The sequence below is a fragment of the Barbus barbus genome (assembly GCF_936440315.1).
Source record: "Barbus barbus genome assembly, chromosome: 37".
Lineage (NCBI taxonomy): Eukaryota > Metazoa > Chordata > Actinopteri > Cypriniformes > Cyprinidae > Barbus > Barbus barbus.
The window spans coordinates 11,634,677-11,658,578 of NC_136715.1; the positions used below are offsets into that span (position 1 = coordinate 11,634,677).

The 23,902-nt window shown below is 37.9% G+C and overlaps 1 protein-coding gene across 3 annotated transcripts in view; it reads right to left on the reverse strand.

The window, feature by feature from the left end:
* hdac11 (histone deacetylase 11) overlaps positions 1-22,864 on the reverse strand; it is a 37,169-nt gene extending 14,305 nt beyond the window's left edge. Inside the window, exons 1-9 of one of the 3 annotated variants that reach the window (XM_079396687.1) lie at positions 22,853-22,864; positions 21,683-21,743; positions 21,350-21,498; positions 20,793-20,893; positions 19,197-19,223; positions 18,689-18,805; positions 13,476-13,518; positions 12,451-12,527; positions 10,623-10,685 (exon numbers count right to left, since the gene is read on the reverse strand). In XM_079396687.1, coding sequence (XP_079252813.1) covers positions 10,623-10,685; positions 12,451-12,527; positions 13,476-13,518; positions 18,689-18,805; positions 19,197-19,223; positions 20,793-20,893; positions 21,350-21,498; positions 21,683-21,717 — 612 coding nt within the window. In that variant the 5' untranslated portion in view covers positions 21,718-21,743; positions 22,853-22,864. Of the gene's footprint in view, positions 1-10,622; positions 10,686-12,450; positions 12,528-13,475; positions 13,519-18,688; positions 18,806-19,196; positions 19,224-20,792; positions 20,894-21,349; positions 21,499-21,682; positions 21,744-22,204; positions 22,418-22,852 lie in introns of those variants that run through there. The other 2 variants (XM_079396686.1, XM_079396688.1) reach the window with 2 other exon arrangements.
* Positions 22,865-23,902: the final 1,038 nt, after the last annotated feature.

Sequence of the window (23,902 nt, forward strand, 5' to 3'; positions counted from 1 at the left end):
TATCCCTGGGTATCTCAATGTGGGAGCAGACATCCTGTCGAGGCAGGGGCTGAGGCCCGGGGAATGGATGCTTCACCCCGAGGTGGTGAAGCAGATATGGAGGTTTTTGGCTGTGCGACTAGAGAGTCAGCGCTATGCCCCTCTAGTTCCTCCAGCTCCTTTGGACTGGACGCTTGGTACAGACCTGGCCGAGGCTTCGTCTGTACGGTTTTTCCCCGATCGCTCTGCTCCCGGGAGTTCTGGATGGCAACAGGGATCTGGTGAACAGGTTGGAGACGGGTTCGCCCTATCTCCTCCTGCATTCCCCAGATCTAGCGCTCTCGTTCGTGGAAGCCCGCGTGTGCGGTTCTTCCCCCTCTGAGTGAGTGCTCGCTGTTGCAGCGCACGTTGCCGAGGCGACGCGCGCATTACGTGTGGAAGTTCTGGCCTCTGAGGGGGCGCAGCTCATAGCTTCCGGTCTCTCAACCGAGGTTGCTGAGACCATCTTCCAATCCAGAGCTCCCTCTACGAGGAAACTATGCCCTGAAGTGAAAATATTTCACTTCTTGGTGCGGAGACCGCCACCTTGACCCAGTTAACTGCCCGTTTGGTACAGTGCTGCAGGTCCCGCAGGCCTGTTTCTCCGCAGGGGTAACTCACTCCACCCTGAAGGTTACGTGGCGGCTTTATCGGCCTACCATGCCCTTCTCGGTGGCCTTACAGTGGGTCGACACCCCCTGGTTACATGTTTCCTCCACGGTGCGCTGAGGCTGAGGCCTCCTGTACGACGTGTCCCTACGGGGACCTGGCTGTGGTCTCTTAAGAGAGTGGGGATTTGTAGGCCCTTCATGGCCCCTTCTTATCTCGTCTTTGCCCCTGGTCTGGCCAAAGCGTTTTTCTACCCTCGAGCGGGTTATTTCCTAGATCCCCTCTTCTATACCACGGCCTGTCGTGCTGCAGGCCCTCAGTCCTCCTCCCTTTCGGGAGCCTGACCAGCGAAAGCATAACTGTGTGTGTCCAGTGTGAGCACTGGACGCATACGTCCACAGAGCTGCCCTGTGGAGAAGGATGGACCAATTGCTAGTTTGCTTCGGTCCTCCTAAGCGGGGTCGGCCTGCTTCTAGGCAGACCCTTAGCAGGTGGATTGTGGATACTATTTCCTTGGCCTATGAATCTTCAGGCATCCCTTCGCCTCTGGGGCTTAAGGCCCATTCAACTAGGAGTATGGCGGCCTCCAAGGCCTTTCTGGCAGGGGTTTCTATGCAGGATATCTGCAAAGCTGCGGGTTGGTCCACGCCCCTCACCTTTGTTCGGTTCTATCACCTTGATCTTACGGCCACTCCCGGCTCTTCTTTCTCGCCCTCGCTGTGCTCCCAGTGATACACACAGGGCAGGTATTTGGAAGTCTGGTGGCGTTGGCATCTCGTTCCCCGTAGCGTTCGACGCAGCTCGAGTTCCTGGAAGGGAACGTCTCGGGTTACGTATGTAACCCTGGTTCCCTGAAGGGAACGAGACGCTGCGTCTCTAGGCCATACTTCCTGTATCCCTGCGAGCGGTTGCTTCATTCCTGGAAGCAAACGCCGGCTCCACCGCACGTGCTTATATGCTTTCCGGTCAGTGACGTCACCGCCTATGACGTCTCGCCCTTTCATTGGACATTTTACACTCTGGTTCAGAGCGCGGTCACGCTGAGGGCGTTCCCCGTAGCGTTCGACGCAGCGTCTCGTTCCCTTCAGGGAACCAGGGTTACATACGTAACCCGAGACGTTTTTGTGCATACTAACTTCTTGGGAGGGAGAGCTGGTTATGTATTCTTAAAGGGCTGCGTTTCAGTCACTATTTCATATTTATCCCGTTGACTGACAACATAAACAGTAAAATATATAAAGGAGAACAGTTTTATTGAGAATTTGGCTGCATTAAAATACAGAATGAGCACAGAGAGACAAACAAATGTAAAAGACAATATGACGCGATGATTAATATGCTAATTAGCGCATGACGTCATCTGGCGACATTTAGCGACTTTTCAAACTGGCTTTAGCTACTTTGTACTTTCCATCGAAAGAAGCTGGCAACACTGATTCGAGCTCAGTCCCATAGTGGACTTTGCAAGTGTAGTCAAAAGACAAACTGCTGCAACCTATTTCTTGATATTTGCTTGGCGAAATTGCTGGCCAATTTTCATTATACATTTCACACAATTATACACCACATTCCTTGTTTCAGTTTAACCTAATTCCCACATTTCCTCCGTCGAGTTTAATATGTTTTTTTAGATCGTTTGTTCATTCATTCATTCATACAGTAGGCCAGGCGGTGAACTAGCCAGCTAGCAAACTGCACACGATGGCAGAATTTATGTATAAATAAATGGACAATTTTTATGATGTAGGGCAGGCCGAAAATGAGCTTCCCCTCTTTGAAAGACCAGCAGCCGCCACTGGTTTATTGAATTTTCTTCTGGGAACAGTATTATAAAACAAAAAGCAGCTGTGCAAATTTAGAACCCACCCCAACCCCTAGTAGACTTGGCAAGTAAATGTAACAGTGTCTTACAATGGTTTTAAAGAGACGGCGCTGATTTTAAAGTGAAACCTGCTGAAGTCTGTCATTGATGTAAACAAAAGAAAAAGAGAAATCACTCAACTGCTCTAGTCGCTGATTAACTTTTGTAGCTGAATAAAGATTAATCTGTATAGTTTATGCATATACAATTTATAGTTTATGTGAAGATTGTTTTAAAATCACTTAATATTTCAGAGCCTATTAAATGTTAAAAATAATGGCTTTCAATTATACTGTAATGCTGAATGGCTATAATTAATTGGTAAAATTGAGGGAAAATGCTTTTAATAGAGACACCAGTAGTATTGGTATTAATGCTTCATTAATAATAGGCTACTCTGTAATAAGATGCCATTAAAAACATTTAAAATATACCATCTTTCTGTTGTTTCACCATTCATTTGGAGGTTCAATGTGAAATTATGACAAAATAAATATGCGATTAATCACAATTAATTACAGAGAAACGTGTCAGGGCAAAATCGCTAGCCGGACGTCCCGGGGGCTATTGCGTTTTCCTACCAAAATGTATCACTGCCCTTCCCGACGGGCTACCTTAAATACAGGACTCCCACACAGTGTTCCCTCTAAGCTGAGTGCACGCGCGACCGCGCTCTTCTTCCACCGCGGCCGCACAGAAGAAATAATGTACCTCGCGCACACAAAAATTAGTTGGGAAGCCATTTGATTGAATGCCGCAGTAAAAGGGAAGGAATAGCAATGCTCGGGCAAACCGCTATAGAGCTGATGTCACGACAGAGTTAGAACCGGTTTCATAGAAAGAGAACGATATACACCAAATGAGTCGCTGTAGAAACTGAATACTTCAATGGTTGTGGTGCGCTCAACACGAGAGACAACGCAAACAAAATGACATGTGAAATAAAACGTCCTCATGTATTAAAGAAGAGTGGCTTGATTAAGTGCTGGAAATAGCGGAGGATGGGCAAAGAACGGTAACAAAACTCTGAGACATGTACAGTCACACAAGAGTATTGTACAAACTGTACTTCATAAGGATGTTTAGACAGCTATAGAAGAATTCATATGTTCACGTTTTTTATATTTAACTTACAGATCTCAGCTTAAGTTTTGCTTCAGTTTGTATTCTATCAGTTTAAATAGTTTGTTTTGATAATATATGTTAGGCCTATATTATAGACTCAAAAACAAGGTCAATTATTTATCAGGTGTTTGACTTTGAGTCTCTTGCTCATCAAGGCTGTATTCATTTCAAAAATACAGAAAAAACAGTGCTATAGTGAAATGTTATTGTAATTTCTAATATTGGTTTCCTATTTTAATATCTATACTTTAAAATAGTATTTATTCCTGTGATCAAAGCTGAATTTTCAGCATCATTCCTCCAGTCTTCAGTGTCCCATGATCCTTCAGAAATCATTCTAATATGCTGATTTATTATCAGTGTTGAAACTGTTGTGCTGCTTAATGTTTATTTGGAACCTGTGTTACTTTTTTCTTTGATTAATAAAAAGTTTAAAAGAACAGCATTTATTCAAAATAGAAATATTTTCTAACAATAGAAGTCTTTACTATCAGTTTTATCCATTTAACACATCCTTGCTGAATAAAGTTTATTTAACTTTCTTTAAACTTTTTAAAAGTATCTTTAAAAAAGAAAGAAAAAAATTTCTGACCCCAAACTTTTGAATAGTTTATATTGTAACACAAAATCTCTATTTTGACTAAACACTGTTCTTTTTAACTTTTTATTTTAAAAAAATATCACAGGTCCCAAAAAATACAGTATAAAAAAATAAAATAAAAAAAAAATCCAGTATAACTGTTTCCAACATTGATTAAAAATCAGCATATTAGAATGATTTCTAAAGGATCATGTGACTCTGAAAATACTGCTTTGCTTCACAGGAATTAATTACATTTTAAAGTATATTAAAATAGAAAACAATTATTTTAAATTGCAATAATTTCACAATATTATTTTGTGAAATAATATTCAGTATTTTTTATCAAATAGATACAGCCTTGATGAGCATAAGAAACGTCTTTAAAAAACTTTATTGATCCAAACTTTTGAACTGCAGTGTATTGCCCAAAAGAGAAAAGTTTTGCTCAGCAAGAAAAAAGAGTGAACATTGCTCCCACGGGTCCTTAAATTTGATACAACTAAATTGAAGAGTTAAGGCCTTAGACAGTTTTAAATACATTAAAATGGTATAAGAAATCATTTTTCAAATTGCCTTAAATAGATTTTTAAGAATTCTGCAGATACCTTGTAAATAGTAAAATAAAACTCTTGATATTCGTTGATATTTGTGTATTGAAAATGTTTTTGATTGACATTTATGGTCTTTATTTTATTTGGGCTATAGTTAAATGAATTTTCGGGCTACCAAAATCTGAGGAATCCCTGCCCGAAAGTCTACCAGGGATTTTGACATTTTGCAAGCCCTGCGTGTGATTACTTTTTTAAATTGATTGACAGACAGCACTAATGTTAACCTTTTATAGATTTTAAATTTCAATTTAAGTCCCCCAGAAAGAGATCGGGACGGCTCCCACCCCCTTGGCCCCCTTCAAATTTTCTGTTCGATAATCCGGCCCTCAAATGAAGCTAATTGAATAGCCCTGTTTTAATCCGTTAACATGGGTGCGGAAAAAAATACGCACCACATACGCACTGCAAACAGAGTATGTGTGAAACAGGCGTAACACGACGGACTGCTGAAAACGTGCAAAGGACAAGAATCTCAATGTTTTTAGGAAAAAAAAAAAAAAAAACGATAAATCAATAAATATGTTTGTTGTTTTTTTCTTGTAAGTAAAGTAAAGGACAAATTAAAAACATTGTAAATATGTTTAGTCATTGTAGTTGTAGTAAATGCCTGTTTTTGCAAAAAGGAGTTTCATGGCTGGTAAAAAAAAATTTGGCCAGTAAATTTTATCAGGTCACCGGCCATTGGCAGGTGTGGCAAAAAGTTAGTTTTAGGCCCTGTATGCAACTGTTGTCACCTACAGAGACCATTGCATGTCATAACTTTAAGCCTTTAATTGAAGCTTTAACGCCAACGTCTCCCCTCTCGATATTTTCACAGCCATTAAACCCAGCTGAGACAGCGCTTTCAGGCACATTTATATGCCAACATGAAGATTCCCACCTTTGTTCTGCTTGTGGCCCTCCATAAATTATTCATCCAGCAATGGTATTGATCAGATCTTGTTGGCTTAGTCGATGAGCAAAAGACTAAAAGACTTGACTATTACAATCAAGCCACACTTAAAAATGCTTGTGCCAGTTTTTATGTGCTACTGTAGCACCAAAATTATCAGGAACAACAACTCCTGGGTCCGTGAGAATTTAATTAATAGGCTGGGCTAATTAGCAGAGGAGGTTACTCATTAGGAAGGAGAGTGTAATAAACTGCAAATTTAAGGGAAACATGTTGATTTACACTAATTAAAGTAAGGATATGATGTGTTAAGACTAGTATTTGACTGAAATGGCTGGCTGATATAATGACTATCGTTTAAAAGTTTGGGGTCATTCTTGGGAGATTTTTTTTTTTTTGTAGGAAACTGATATTTTCATTCAACAAGGAATCATTGAATTGATCAAAAGTGACAGTAAATACATACTTAAAATAACTTATAGTGCAACATTGGGGAAGGCATGGCCTAATGGTTAGAGAGTTGGACTCGTAATCCAAAGGTTGCGGGTTCGAGTCTCGGGCCAGCAGGGATTGTAGGTGGGGGGAGTGAATGTCCAGCGCTCTCTCCACCCTCAATACCACGACTGAGGTGCCCTTGAGCAAGGCACCGAACCCCCAACTGCTCCCCGGGCGCTGCAGCATAAAATGGCTGCCCACTGCTCCGGGTGTGTGTTCACGGTGTGTGTGTGTTCACTGCTGTGTGTGTGTTCACTGCTGTGTGTGTGCACGTTGGATGGGTTAAATGCAGAGCACGAATTCCGAGTATGGGTCACCATACTTGGCTGAATGTCACTTCACTTCACTCACTTCACTTTTTTTTTCTTAAATCTTGGTTTCCACAAAAATGTTAAGCAGTACAACTGTTTTCAACTGATGATGATAAGAAATATTTCTTAAGCACCAAATCAGCATATTATAATGATCAGAATAAAAAATCAGCTTTGCCATCATATTAATAAACTAAATTTTTATTTTAAATTGTAAAAATAATTTACAGTATTATTGTTTTTATTGTATTTTTCATCAAATAAATGCAAACTTGGTGAGCAAGAGAATTCTTTCAAAAAACCCAAACTTATATATGCAATTTAATTATAGCAATAAATAAATACATAAATAAATAACAAATATATATACATACACAAACACGTACACACCCACAGACACTGCCTTATGAAAGTATTCATACCCCTTCATTTTTTTCACATTTTATGTTGCTGACTTATGTTAAACTGCTTTGAATTACTTTTTTCCACATCAATCAATATAATGGTAAAGCAAAAAAAAAAAAAAAAGAAGTATTAAAAAATTGTAACAAATTTATTAAAAATAAAAACCTTGATGATTCCATTGCATAAGTACTCATACCCTTATCTGGGACAGTTGGAATTTAGCTCAGGAGCATTCATATTGCTTGTAGGTGTTACTACACTTTGAGTGAAGCTAACCTGTGGCAAATTCAATTGAATGGCTATGATTTGGAAAGGCACACGTCTTAATAAAAGGACCAACAGCTGATAATTCATAGAGCAAAAACCAAGCCCTGGTGTCAAAAGAACAGTCTGTAGAGCTCAGAAACATGTTTGCGTCAAGCCACACATCTGGGGAGGAATTCAGAAAAAAATTCTGCTTCATGAAGGGTCACAGAAGCATGTAGTCTCTGTTACCCTTAATGGAAGAAGTTTGAAACAACCAGGATTCTTCTTAGAGCTGGCCAAACTGAGCAATTGATGGAGAAGGGCTTTGGTTGGAGTGGTGACGAAGAAACCTGATGGTCACTCTAGTTGAGCTCCATGATCGTATATGCAGATAGGAGAAACCTACAGAAGGACAAACATCACTGCAACACTCCATCGATCTGGGCTTTATGGCAGTGTGGCAAAACAGAAACCTCTCTTCAGTGTAGACACATGAAAACACGCTTAGAATTTGCAAAAAAGCACCTAAAGGACCCTCAGACTGTGAGAAATAAAATGATCTGGTCTGATGAACCCCAATTCCAAGCATCATGTTTGAAGGAAAGCAGGCACTGCTCATCACATGCAGAGTGCCATCCCAAAAGTAAAGTGTGCTGGTAGAAGCCTGATTTTTTTCTTTTATGCCAAAAATCATTAGGATATTAAGTAAAAGTCATGCTTCATTAAGATATTTTGTAAATGTCTTACCGTAAATATATAAAAACTTCATTTTTGATTAGTAATATGCATTGCTAAGAACTTCATTTGGACAACTTTAAAGGTATAAACTTAAGCCTGATTTTGTTGTCCAGGGTCACAAATAAATGAATAAATAAAAAACACAGTGAATTATTAATTGACAGACCTGCAACTAACACAAACTTTTGGTTATCGGCAAGAGGGTGACAGTCTTAATATCATCTGATTTAACATCCTATAGCAGATATATATATATATATATATATATATATATATATATATATATATATATATACACTGCCCTCCAAAAGTTTGGAAACGCCCTAGAAAAGTGGGGTTTTGGACAATATTGGCAAGAATCCTTTTTAATTTGTGATAATTTTGCACTGATAAGGGACAACACAAACTACAAAAACATATTTTATTATATAGTTTATACATAGAATTTTTTTATTTTCGATTCATCAAAATATCCACCATTAGCAGCTATTACAGCTCTGCATAATCTGGGCATGCGAGCTGTCAGTTTATTCAAACATTGACTTGATACTGTACAGTATATTACTCCAAGCCTCCTGAAGGATTGCCCAAAGATTATTCACACTGTTTGGACACTTCTTACGGACATCACGGTCCAGTTCCTCCCATAGTAGCTCAATTGAGTTGAGGTCGGGTGATTGGGGAGGCCATTCCATGACAGACATGATGCCAGCTGACTGTTTCCTCTCCAAATAGGATTTGCACAGCTTGGAAGCGTGCTTGGGGTCATTGTCTTGTTGGAAGGTTTAGGAAGGTTGGGGTGTTTCCAAACTTTTGGAGGGCAGTGTATCTACATATATGTTTATCACTAATGAAGACAACAACTGTGATCACAATTATCATTATAATTTTAATATTTAAAAAAATTACTCAATTGCGGTTGAGTATGAACATTTCTACACCTACTCTGCTCGACTGTGAGAAAGGGACAGGGTTCAAGCGGACTAAATAGAAAGAGACAGGATTCTGGCACACAGTACCAGGGAGAAGTCATTCAAATTATCTTGAAAAACTATAAAGCACCAATATTAACTCACTGAAAACCTGACAACATAAAGAATTACGGATGTGTCAGAAGTGATGAGTGTGACAGCTGTCATCTGAAGCTCTTTGTAGCTGATTGCCCATTTAGAGCTCTGCTTCTTAATTCAACTCTTTACCTCAGAGTCATTGGTTGTGAGACAGGTCTCTTTTTCATTTCATTCGTTATCTCATCAAGCATGTCCTTGTCTCTTTCACTTCATCCAGCTCTCCTCTTGCTCGGGTGAGCATGACATCAAACCAAATATTTTCTGCTCACCTTCACTGTCCCCAATGTTCACAGAGAGTAGCTAGATCACAATGAACATGCATTCTCACAAGCGTTTAGCTGCTTTGGTGTTAATTAGTTTATAAGTCAGCCTATAAACACACTTGTGACCAAGCAAATATCAAGATGATGAGGATAAATCAATGACAGGCATATGGCTGATAACCATGTGAATTCTACACTCTTGGTTAAGGATCATAAAACCTGTAATTTACTGAGAATGATTAAAGAAGGGTCATATTTTATTAATGAGTGGGATCATTTACAATCTCAGCACTGCATTGGATACAACATATTCTACTGCTGCTAAGACTAACAGAATGGCTTCTTACAATATTCATATCTGGTCTCTAAAGGGATCATATCATGCAAAATTATTTTTTTTCTGGATCTTTTGACATAAGAGATTGATGCACATTACTTTGTAAACATATACTGCAAGTGTCAGAACTGTCACAACTCTGTTAAATATTATTACTATTTTAATATATTTAAAAATGCAATTTATTCATGTGATGCTGCGAAGCGGTCTTAAGCAGTCTTCTAATAGGCTGATTTTGTGCTCAAGAAATAAGACGGAGATGTATTTTTTAGGATTCTTTCATGAATAGAAAGTTAAAAGAAGAATCACAATTACGTGAAATATTAATAAGCCCAAAATTTTGAATGGAAGTCTACATCAACAACATCTATTTGGAGTACAAAACATGTAGATGGTTAAAGTAAGATATAAAACAAAATATTTAAAATTAAAATACATGGTAAATAAATCACTGCTTATTAATTAGTTTAAACAATATTGAAACATTTTGGGCATATTTTATATTTGTTCTATTTTATATATACTTAATTATTTTTTGAACATTATATTTAATTAATGAGCTTAACCACCCGTGTACTTGGATTTGCACAGATGCCTTAAAATAGATGTATAGATGTCTTAAAAACTTAGCAAACACACACACACAAAAAAAAAAAAAAAAAGTATGACAATATAGTTGTGTAAAACATTTGGGGGGGATAAGCCAACTTCTTGTAAGTTGGTAAAAGAACTAAACTAGAGAAAAATCCTTTACCTCATTACACACTATAAGAGCACGTACAATATCATAACACACTTGACAGCCCAAAAAAAGTAGCATTGCTATCATTGAGTAGTGATTGCCATTGCAATCATCTTAATGACACACTCAACAGCCAACACTAACAGAGTCACGACAACAGAAAAAAGCATGTTTCAGCTGCAGAGGAGTCAAAGCTGTTGCATATAAGTAATCAGAGTGCAGAGTTATTGATTTTGCCTCCAAAAAAGGGGTATTATCTCGTCTACGGCGTCAATTCCATTGACTGACAGAGTGGAGTTGGAAAAGGACTGCTCACCTGATGGGCATCTAGATCGATGATGGTGGCCCTGGCAACTCCTTCCACCCTCTCAAAGAGAAACTGCGGAGGGAAACACACAAGGGAGGCAGTTAGGTTGTGCCTGACAGAGGAACAAATTGCAGAGAGGTTTGTGGATCTCACGACATAGCAACAATCTGAGAGTGGAATGAATGTGGAAAAATAGAAATCAATGGATGAGTTTAAAAAGATGGTACAGAGATACCGAACATGATGTCTGTACCCATGAATCTGTGCAGGATGGTTTAATGAAACTCAGAGGCTGGAATGTGAAAGGTTTAACGACGTTTATGCAAGTAATCCTCTTATCTTTAGTCTGTTTATTTCTTCAATAGAATACATTTATATTATTTCTTAACAATACCAAATGGCAACTATTCTGAATATGATAAGCATATCCACAACCCAAAAATGATTATTTCCAAAGTAAAATGTTAGCCAATAACAACAGCAGATGAATAAGAGTGGTAAAGTTACAGTAGTAAAACAACAGTATATGTGACCCTGGACCACAAAACAAAAAGTCTTATGTCGCTGGGGTATATTCGTAGCATTGTATGGGTCAAAATTATTGATTTTTCTTTTATGCCAAAAATCATTAGGACATTAAATAAAGATCATATTCCATGAAGATATTTTGTCAATTTCCTACTGTAAATATATTAAAACTTGATTTTTGATTAGTAATATGCATGGCTAAGAACTTCATTTGGACAACTTTAAAGGCAATTTTCTCAATATTTAGATTCCAGAACAGAATAGTTGTATCTCAGCCAAATATTGTCTTATCCTAACAACCATGCATCAATGGAAAGCTTATTTATCCAGCTGTCAGATGATATATAAATCTCAATTTCAAAAAAAAATTACCCTTATGACCATTTTGTGGTCCAGGGTCACATATTTAATCATTTGGAGATGATTGACATCACTTGATTAAGCTCCTCATGTAATTCAAAAAGTCCTCTACTATATATGCATTTAAAGACCATTTTCAAAATCAAAATATTTTAAATTAAATATATGGCATTATTTTTCATATTTATTAATAAAAATATATTTTTAAGTGAATTTGGATAAAAAGAGTTGAGTAAAATATCTATTCACTCAGCAATATTGAATGAATGAATGAATGAATGAATGAATGAATGAATGAATGAATGATGCATTTATATAGCGCTTTATTGTGTATTGCTGTACACCCAAAGCGCTTTACAATCATGTGGGCGGGTCTCTCCTCAACCACCACCAGTGTGCAGCATCCACTTGGATGATGCGACGGCAGCCACAGGACAACGGCGCCAGTGCGCTCACCACACACCAGCTACAGGTGGAGAGGAGAGAGAGTCATAGAGCCAATCAAGTGTATGGGGATTATTAGGAGGCATGATAGAGGCCAGTGGAGGGAATTTGGCCAGGACACCGGGGTTACACCCCTACTCTTTACGAGAAGTGCCATGGGATTTTTAATGACCACAGAGAGTCAAGACCTCGGTTTAACGTCTCATCCGAAAGACGGTGCTTTTTGACAGTATAGTGTCCCCGTCATTAGGACCCACACTAACACCTCTTCCAACAGCAACCTTGTTTTCACCGGAGGTCTCCCATCCAGGTACTGACCAGGCTCATATTACATGTTGACATTGGTCATCATAATTTCAGTCAGCAACTGGTCAATGATTTAAACTGTTTAACTGCCATGTTATTCATAATTCATTCCTATTATTTACAACTGTTTTAGATGACTAATAAATTGCTTGTAGGGGTGCATTTTGCAATCTCTAATGTTTAGACGCAAACGCCTCACCTTGATCGCCAATGTGATGTCAGCGTAGGCACAAAAACCTCCTCCTTTGTCACTGGAGCAGTGGTGGAAGCCTCCTCCTGCATAAAGAAGAAAAGAGATTTAAAAACAGATCAGAGCATAAAAATGGCGCCTGTTTTCCAGTGCCACCAGAAGATTTCCATCTGAATGCTCCCTCAAAATGTGGGTGATTGAAAGACTAGTTTTTAATTAGTTTTTAATTATTATATTCAAGCAACAGATCCAATCTGTCCTCCCATGACCTGCCACATTTAGCCTCATTAAATGACTTTGCACTCCGGAAGCTCCTCTACAGGAGCGGGCCGGTTGCTCATTAGCATTTATTGCTTATTCACATGACCCCGCTTGCTGATTCACACCTTTCAATTACTGTGCAACACCCTCCAGAGAACAACGCGCGCATTTGAATGAATCGTCGTCAGTTGTCTATTAATGTTTAGCGATGCAGAGGCAAAGAGCGGCTCAGTTGCTCAGCGGCAAGAAGGAAATGGCTGAGCTAGCAGGAGCCATGCTTTTTCTCCCGATTTCTTCAGAAACGAGGATGAGAATAGAATAGTGAATACACTGATACATAGCCATCTTTGGGGAATTTTGAATGAACTTCATTTAAGTTACCAAGAGAACAACCCTGTAACATCTTAATATTAAAGAGTCTAGGGCTATCGCACCAGTGGTACATGACCATTTAAAAATATATATTTTAAAAATAATAATAATAATAAATATATTATTTATTAAATGTAATTATTACATATTCTTTGCTCTTTTTTCCATTTTTTTTTTTCCACTCAATGTCAGTTGAACGGTGACAAAATTAGAGGGAATTTGTTGTGACTAAGTAATATTAGAATGTTTGAGAATCACTACTTTAAATGATCAATAGTTTTTCTGAGATGGAATCAAATATGCAGGGAGCACAGCAAATCCATAATCCACAGTAAAATGCACTTTTACTCTTGGCAACTGTTTTTCGAGTGATGATTGGGAACATTAGAGAGAGAACTCACCCACATTTATAGCCCATCCTCGATCCATTGCCAGCTTTCCGGCCTAGGTAAAAAAATAAAAATAAAAGAGAGAGAGAGAGAGAGAACACTTTACTTTCATGGTTTCATTTTCCAGCTGGCATTTTTCCCCTATCGAGTCATCAATAAATGAACAGAAAAACAGAAATCTGTTCATATGCCAAATAAATCAACAGCAGAGTAACTTGGCGCTAAAGCTGAGGGAGGATACAACATTATCAGAACTTCTTTCATCTCTGATTATAAATCCTTTCAACTTCACACAGAAGTTCTGTGCATATATCGTCTCCTAATGGTTTAGGAGGGGCTTTGTGCAGCTTTTTATAGAGCCTCTAATATTTAAATACACTCAGTTTAGTCATTTATTTTATTTGTTAATGCTTTCCTCATATATTCTTTCCTTTATCCACTTATCTGTCTCCTATCTTAGTTTTGCATTTCTGTTATTATGAATATAAGGGAAATCCAATCTATCGAACACATTTAATGGCAGTGGAATAACAGGAAATGTCTTTAAAATAGCATTTCTATCACAGCAAGGGTTATCCATTTGTCTATCCCAGATAAGACCATTTTCCAAGAGTGGCGCATTCCAATGAGTTTTGCAATAAAAAGAAACCTTGATGCTGCTTTGCTGAAATAATAATCAGATTTTCACTCGTCTTTCAAAATGAGACCAGATCGTGTTTTCTTTTATCATTTCTTCTTGTCAAAAGTAATCTAATTGCCTCCATGAGTCTTTGGAAGCTCTGAGTACTTAGCACTGCAGTACCATTCAGAGTGGCATAGCCTTAAATAAGGTTATGTTGAGGGACATTTTTTATAAATAGTGTATTTTTTGCTTTTTTATTCATTATATATATATATATACACATTTTAGCAGCTATTACACATGATCCTTCAGAAATCATTCTAATACGCTAATTTGATTGTTCAAAAAACATTTCTTATCAGTATCAACATCCTGGTGAGAGTTTTTTTTACAAACATCTACTAAAGACCTTTTACAAATACAAAAAAATGAAAAAGTAGAAACTATACAATATTATTTCTGATTTGTGTTGCTCATCTCTTATGAATTTGTATTATTACACAATCTGAGACATCACCTAATGATAATTTTAGACCAGTATAACTGTATCTAGAATTGATATACAGACCAGTACACACGACACTCTCCTCTGAGTGCATTTAAAGCTACTTTCAGTCACTCATGAAGTAGAGTGCCAAACTGAGAGGAGAGCTCCACACATGTACGAACACACACACACACACACACACACACACACACACAGTGCTCTTGAGCTCAATCCCTTGGCTGCAGCCAGTGCATGGCTTTGCATAAGGAGAAGGTTATCAGTGAGCCTAGAGCCCTGAGCTGCTCCTAGGAGGCACAGCTCAGCTCAACTCAGCTCTGTCTTTCCTTTTTAACTTTCTCCTGCTCTCCCTCTCCTCAGGGTTTCTACTGATAGAGGATCCATCAGTAAAACTGCATCAAAAGTTTGAGTCTGCAATCATTTCAATCAATTCATGGACCAGAGTGCATATAAATTTACTCATGATTAATATTTTATTCAAATCATCCAGTGCTCTCAATGAAACAGAAAAGGCAACATGGAAAAAGTCTATACAGGCCTCAACAAAATATGGATTTTTGGGCCAGCAGTTCACATTCACTTCAGCTGATGTATATAAATACACACAGAAATGGAGAAAAGTGCACCAAGGCTGCATTTGTTTGATCAAAAATACACTAAATACAGCAATATTGTGTAATATTATTACAATTTAAAAACTGTTTTAGATTTCAATACACACCATTTTAAAATTTTAACACACTATTCTATTTTAAAATGTCATTATTCCTGTAATGGCAAAAATAAATTTTCAGCAGCCATTATAAATGTGTTTTTTTTAAAGAAATACTTCATGGCAGCTATAATGTATCCCTGCTGTTTAGACTTTTGCTGCAATATGATGAAATACATTGCAAAACATTATTGATTTATTTATACCAACACTTTCCAACTGATGCAAAGACTATCACAGGTCACTTGCACACTTTGACAAATCCCCACCTGTGTTTCATTTCACTCCCTAGACCCCCTAGCAGTGTATAAGTATATAGTAAACACAGATCTATGAAACATTGGGAAAAGATGACTCAGTTTTCTGGGACACGATTAGAATTCGCTCATTCACACTGGCTCTGAGCAATGCTTATTTTTAAAGGTATCCTCTTCAGAATCTAAACAGGGCTCATCTCAATGCCATTTCTAGTCAAACTACCTAAATGACATCACGACCGCTCTGTGTGAAAAGCATAAATTTATAAAACATCCACCGCCACGTTCTGCATCTCTAAGCTCAAGCTCGACCGCCCTATTTGTAACTGAAGTAGTGCTATTAAAGCAAAGACAAGTGTGCACATCTGATCTCATTCATAATCATCACATTAAGATCCTGATAATAAACAAATCCACAACAACAGAACAGAGATTAATGATACGAGTCTGCCCATTATGAGAATTCCTCCCAAACGCCCACAATTACACAGCGGATGTTGTCTAACCTTGAACTTCCTTGCTCACTACCTAAGACGGGGACGGCCCACACATACTCCCATGTTCCCCGAACCAGAACTACAGCTCCATCCAGCCTGTCGACTGCTGACTGAAATGGCAGTCAATTAGCAGGCCGTGAGAAGGGCTCAATGGGAGGTATAATTATGTTCTCGGGCTGAGAGGGACGTGTGGAGCACACTCATTGCGAGTACGTCTGCTGTGCAGTGCAGTCTGTCAGAGCGCAGATGCACTGTGGAGAACACCTGGCATACCGCAAAGTAATTTACTGCAGTCTTTTACATCACTGGAATAACAGAGAGGATAGAAAGTAGGGAAGGACGTCCTCAAGATGGTACTGCTGCTAGAAGATTGACACCAACGTGCCTTAAAGGAATTTCCTGGGTTCAGCTCAATTAACAGCCTTTTTGGAATACCATAAAAATTAATTTCGAATGGTCCACACTTTTCTTTAAAAAGCAAAAAATCTGGGTTACAGTCACAGTAAGACACTCACAATAAAGGTGAATGAGGCCAATCTGTAAACATTAAAACGCTGCTTTAATAGTACAGCCACAAGGCATAAACAATATGGATGTTAACATGATTTATGAAAAAATTGGCTGCTAAGTTGCATTTAATTGTACAATTTTAGTCAAGTTTTAACAGTAAAAAATTAATGTTAATTGCTTATATAAAATGATAAGCTTCATATTTCTGCTTTTAAATCCTTGTAAGCGCTTCACTGTAATCTCTATGTTTGCTTTTTTAAAGCAAAGTTATTGTTTGTTTTTGTTTTTTTAAATAAGTAAAAATTATTTAGACCGTAATATAGTCCACATAATGCCCAAGTGCAAAACATGGCATTAAATATATTTTTGCTGTGATGCATTTACAAAGTCTCTATTGCTTCAACAATTTTAGATTCTGTTTGAATCAGTGAATAATTTTTAAAGGAATTGGTTTAGCTGTTCTGAAAGTTTCAAAAAGACTCACCCTGCCATTACATTAGTATCGCAGAAGCGGTTTTCCACAAACAAGCACCTCTCACATTTTCCTAAGAAAATGTGAAGCTCAATTACTACTATTAATATAGATAAATACTGTGATACACTCTTCTTGGTTGAAATACCAAATGGTCTTGAAATTAGTAGCAATTCTCAGTTGTGTTCTCATTGTGTGCTTATTGCTTAAGTTTAATCAAATAAAATATTTAAATACCACAATTTAACCATCAGAAATCATTTCCTACAGAGAAAACTGTCATAGGCTGAAGTGTGCAAACATCCAAGCAGATTATAAAGATCCAAAAATAGAAACCTCCTTTGAGAAATAAAACATTGAAAACTCATTAGGAATTGAAGTAGCTCTCTGCCTTTATTTTTTGTTTCTCTGCTTAACTCCCAAGCAGAAAAGCAGCAAGTAATGTGTCTGCTTCAAAAGAGGCTGTTAGTGTTAATGTGGTTGTGTTACCTGTGAGAAACTCCTCCGAGCGTCTCTATCACAGATGTTCAGAGCCTTTCCTACCGGCTGTTGCTCCCCAGGTTATTTCAACTTATGCCAATGAGAGACCCAAACTAGGCCCTCACAAACAACTTTCTGTCACCAAATGTTCCTGTTTCATAGCAAAACTTTGAACAATACTCCACGGAGCTAGAGCCTGAGCAAGATGATGACTCACTGTATTACATTCTGCGAGCTGTATAACACCTGGTGTTGTACAAAACCTACTGAAAAAATCCTAAACAATGTGTACACCATTTCTATTAAAATTCTCTGTACTTGCTTGCAGCATAAACAGAGCATTAGGAATAAAACCCTGTTAGAGCTTGCAGAATCTTAAGACCTACAGAAACACACGAGATGGATCAACTGAAGGATTTTCTTTTGACTTTCTATTCGATATGTAAAGATGTTTAATCTATCAGAATACAAAGTCTTAATACGATTCAAATACAGTAGGTCAGCTGGACAATAAAAGGAAATTACTTGGGCAGCTATAAAACTTTAAAATCCTGATTTTTTTTTTCCTTTTTGATTTTTATTTGCTTTTGATTCTTGCAAGTGAACTGTATGCTTTTGCTGATCATAATAGTCCAACTGGGACCTATGTTTTCTATTAAAACAGAAAAGGTCTCACAGTTGAAAGTCTTTATTATATAGCCACAAAATTCACAAAAAAAATCTCATTTCAATCAAAGACTAATAAATATTTGCTATAAAAGTCTGCAGGACTTTATTGAACTGTATTGACTATTTTACAGCACTTGCCTTTGATCACCCAGACGTGCAAGAGCTTCCAAAACATCTCACTTGTGTTTTAAATTATGTTGGGATTATTCTTGTTGTAGATTGGGATTAAAAAAAAATGTAATTCGAATACTTCAAAATTTATTTTTATGAGAGAAATTACAATTGGAATAATATAAACAAATGAGCTGACCTCCTAAATCTCCTCAGGACAAGAGGCTTTGACAACAGTGCTGAAATATGCTATGAAACTGTTCAATAAACCTCAATCTATATGCCACTCCACTGTACAAAAAAGTTCAGTATGAATTCATAAATTCCCTATTGTGCATGTTTTAATCTCCACATATACATTTCTGGGCAAAATGGATATTCAAAACCTACCATAATGGTTCCACCTGTTTGCGTTCGCAAAGGTTTTAGAACTTTGCGCTGTACCAGGAAGTTGGGTAGGAACAGGACAGGTGGGATTTCTGTGATGGTGGCAACCACCAGCGACCACTGAGAGGGAAGAAATCACATGCACATTTTTTTCAAGGTAAGCGATCATGCTACTCTGGGTCTAAATTACAATTACTATGCCTTCTAAATTATAATGAACAATTATTGTGACATTATTTCGGATATTGGATATTGTGAAAATAAAAAACGATGCTGTAAATACCAGAAATCAAAACAAAACTATAGGGGGATGATGGTGGATTGTACAATACATCAGGTTTCCAATCTTGCTCTGGGAGTGAAAAATAGTTGATGCAGGGGGTATTTTAGTGGAAATGAAAACTGGTGGCAAAATGTTAAAGCAGGATAAATAGACTGTACTAATACATATTACAGAGTGAAAAAGTGTGAAGCAAGTACAAAAGATTCGGTCACAGTAGAACTCTGATACCTCTCTGGAGCCCTCCAAGATAGCGTTCTGCATGCATTAAGGGGAAGAGAGAATACATACACAGACCCAATTTTAAAGGATGACCAAGTAGCTGAACGATAAGCCTTCATAAGTGAGCAAAGAGCAGTAGGACTCAGCTACAGTATAAGTGACAACTGGAGCAACACACTCAGGAAATCGAACGACTAATTTAAAGGAATAAGTTCACCCCTAAATTAAAACTGTAATTTATTTACTCACCCTCATGTGATTCTACGTGCATTTCCATGAACACAAAATGAGAAATTCTGAAGAATCTTCATAGTTCTCTTACACAACGAATGTGTTAAAATGCCACAATGCATTCCGCCATCCATTCTATCTAAATATGGGTTAAAATATTGATTCTCTGATTAATCGTGATCTTCATTAATGAAAGCTCGATTCTATGGCAGCATTCCCGTATCGTTTTTCAGCAGCAACGTGTCTGTACTTAATCCACATACTAAGGCAAAAACAATTGAATTTGATACAATAAAAAGGGCCATATGCCATAAAACAGCAAGAACAAATGACTCTTCTTGAATTTAGTGAACACAGTGCAACCAGTGTAGTCCAATTCACGACCCCATGACTCTTCTGAGTTGGGTCTTTTTATTGAATAACAAAATACAGCTCAATTCAGGAATAAATTACTCTTTTGAAGAGGTTCTTTTTTAGTGAATAAAACAAACATCATAATCTGATTCAAAAACAAATGAGTCTGTCCTTTTTAGTGACTCAAAAAAGTACAGCATAACTAGTGTCTAGCGGTCGATTCATGAACAAATGACTCAGTGAGCCAATGCCTTTAATCATTCATTCAATAGAACAACGTTTTGATGCGCTTTCATTGGAAGTCTATAATTGAAGTGTTAATATCATTTTAAAATAATTTCATACATGTTGTTATAACAGTTGTACGCAAGAATATATTAAAAGTTTACTTCGGCATTCACACTTGACAGCAGTTTTTGGTAGAGTTGATTATTATAAAGCTCACAGTTCTGGAACAACACAAGGATGAGTAAATAATTACAGAATTTTCATTTATGTGTGAACTGCTCCTTTAAATTTTCCTCACTGTGCAGACTGCATGATGGGGCAGCTGACTCGTGGGTGCTTTAGAGCCTCTTGGCAGACTGCAATCTTTGCAGAAGACTGCGAACTGATTGATTTGGATTGAAATAAAGGCCTGCTCTGAGTAATCCAGTGCAATTTGCTCTTGTACACTTCCTCTGTGCATCACTGGCTCATTGCTGGTGAGATGAAATGAGAAGTCTAGATGTCTTTTTGATAAAGTAGGGACTGTCCGCACAGTCATAATGGGGCTATAATAGATTAAAATTGATTCTTCTTTTGGCACTGATCTCATAGAAGGTCTACAATATTTGCAATTTATTGCAAGCCGGTTTGAGGTAAAGGACAAACCAATTAGAAAATCAGAATGTTGCTTTTATAATTGGCTTTTAATTGTATTGCATATAGTAACCTTTTGCCATCAGTATATGGAGTTATGGGTGCCAGGAAAAGAAGTGATAACACAGGGCAGGGGCACAGCAGACACTGCATCCCTACCTTGAGTCTGTTCAGGTAACGCGCAGTGTGAACCACGAGAAGATCCGCCTCGCTGGCCTCCCGGGCAAGAACAATGATCTCATCGGTGATGAACTGCTCCTCTGGAAACAAATCAATGTATCGTATGAAAGCAACAACGAATGTGAACACAAATATCTGACAGTCAAATAAAAATACATGGTGAGCTGTGGAAGCTCAGCACATTTTCAACTGTTAAGTGAACTAATGAGGAAAAAGAGCTTGCCGACTAGTTTATCTGAAGAGCTGCCAGAGTTACACTTTGCCCCTGACCTTGCAGCAGCAGCTGAGAAGCCAACATCCTCTTGCTTCTGTTCCCGAGGGGAGTTCAGCTTCCCTCATTATCTCTGCCTCACTGATTGCCCCTCTCTCTATCCTTCTCTACATCCCTCCACCTATACCTCCCCAACACCCTCCATTCCTGAACTGACTTGCAGCTCTTTGATTCCTCAGTTCTTTTGTATCATATTTTATAGATCATCTTACACACTGGTCAGAGTGCCTGCCTGGCAAACTCCACCTGCAGTTGTGCTGCACACCTTTTAAGAAGCGAATGACCTTGCCCCATTTGCCAGCGTCAAAGGGATGCAGCTTTTCCAGACCCATGAAGGTGATGTTGTACTCTGGGGAATAGACAATAGGCAGGCATGTCGCAGGGACCTCTGCGTAAAGTTCAGTTTGGTGAGAACTGTGGAAAAATGAATATGTAATATAAATAATCGTGCTTGTGTGCAGCACAGAAGAGAGTGTGAACAGTAATTGTAATCGTATCAGTGTCAGGAGTTATTTTGCAATACAAGCCATTTGAATGTACATTATCCTTCATTTCACATTACAAATATGGGAAATTTTGTTTTGAAAACAATACCTACCCTTTCTTTCCACCCGAATCTTCTTTATTTGACATTGTGACCACAGCATACCAATTTTCAGCTTGAAACACATCAAATAACAGCATTAGTGAAAAACAGTGTGGCACTGTTTTTCTGTAAGGAATTTGTAAGCATTTGCTGCGTTTTATGGTTGTCATTCATATAAAGATAGCCTATATTATAATGCCATTATTGTTGCTAATAATGTACATACGTCGTTAATTGTTTAGGTTTAGTATTATCAAACCTATCCTTGACGTTCGCATTAGCAAAAACTACAGATCCCAGAATGCCTTGCCTGTTTTGCGCAGGCGCGCTAGTAATTTGGAAAAGGCAACTGCGCAGGAAATATTTTCGCTTTATAATATCCTTCCCGAAGTCTCTGGATAAACGAAATGGATCTAACGCGAAGTGCAAATTACTCGTTGAAAGATACAGCCGGAACCAACTTCACAAAGGCATTTTCTTTTTGACTTCCTTGAAAAATAAAATCGCTGTAAATGTGAAATCGGCACGACTCACCTGCTAGCCATTTTATATTTCTCTTATTTCTACGGTGAAATTACTCGTCGTCTAGGCGTTTTTTATTAGTAACAGAACACTTGCAACAATCCTCTTAATGGACAGTATCGTTGTTTCTCTTGAACATTTGCAGACAAGAGGATAGTGCGCATATTTAATCATCTGCTTGTAGTTCCTCCCTTCCTGAAGGGCAGCTGAGCTCCTTACGCACGCGTCCCTTACCACGTCATACTGACAACAATGCTGAACTCTAAAATTTATCAAATTAGTTTTTGTTAGAGTTAAACAGATGTATACGGACAACATAAAATCATTATTCAACACTAATCCATCAATAATATTCATTCAAATGACGTTGGAATAAAAGATCATATAAGACAGTATTTTGTGTGTTTTCCAGGGCATCAAAGTGAACCAAGACAGGACAAAAATTGGTTATTGTACAATATATATATATATATATATATATATATATATATATATATATAACATTGACTATTAGAATAAGAATAATATCTTTTTTTTTATGACAGAGGAATTTGACCTTTGAACAGCTCACATCAACAACAAGACATGGGAAGTGTGTTCCAGTAGCCTTTCACTGCAGAACAAGACTATTTACTGCTTAGTTGCACTTTTATAACTCACTTTTTTCCAGAATAGACCTGCAACCCTTCAGCTGAGGATCTCTATAAGCCAGTCCAGCTGAGGACAACAAAACGTGATGCTGTTATTTAGAAAGGGCCTGTCAGAAAAACTAATGGTCTCATTTTTTAATCTATGCATTTGCATTGATGTACATAAGCATAATTTCAATAATTTATGAGATGACGAAACTTGTGCTTCACCTCATTTATTTCATAGGGTAAACATGTCTCCTAGTTGCTGTCCCCAGAGTTGTAGTTACTAAAAATATCTGTTTGTGTAGCTCTTGTGCAACACTGACATCATCACCCCCATCTCAGAGATGAAGTGAAGCTGTATCCCTTACTCACTAGCTGCTTTCTTTCAGCTCAGAGTAACCCCTGAGTAAAACCGTCCTCCAGCTGTTATGTAAGAGAATACAATAGATAAAAGAGAATAGATGGCAGCTCGTGTGTCCCTGCCCTCATTGCTAGCATTTTTATCAGTATCCTAATTCCTTCACAGGCTGTGGTAATCTAAAGGCACCCACTGCTAGCATGTAATGTAATAGGCCTTCGCACTCCCCACAAAGTACAGTCTCACTGTGGCTGCTCTTTGAAGCCGAGGCAGCCTATGGCATGGCCTGAGTAGCTTCTTTCTATAATGGAATATTTTTGCATAAATTGAGACTTCAGACTTGTTTTTGTTTTTTTATTTGAAGAAACTGAGAGTATAGAAATATCTTCCCCTCTGCAATGAAAACTGACCCGGTCCTTAGGTGAATTTAATTAATACACTCACGAACCCATCATAATGCAGCATGCAAACTGGTTCATCTGTATTTCTCTCTAAAGCTGCACATTTCTGCTCCCATCAAACGTTTCAGTTGGTTATGTGAGACATTGTGTTTAGTCTCTCAAAGAATTCTGTCGCTCTTTCTGCCTCACCTTACAAAGAGTTTGATGAGTCATTCAAATATGCACATTTTTCACATTGTGCACAGAGGCCAGAATAAAAGTCCTTGAGGCTGACTTTCAGTTATAGTCAGAATTCTTTTAAATAGTGGATTTAGAT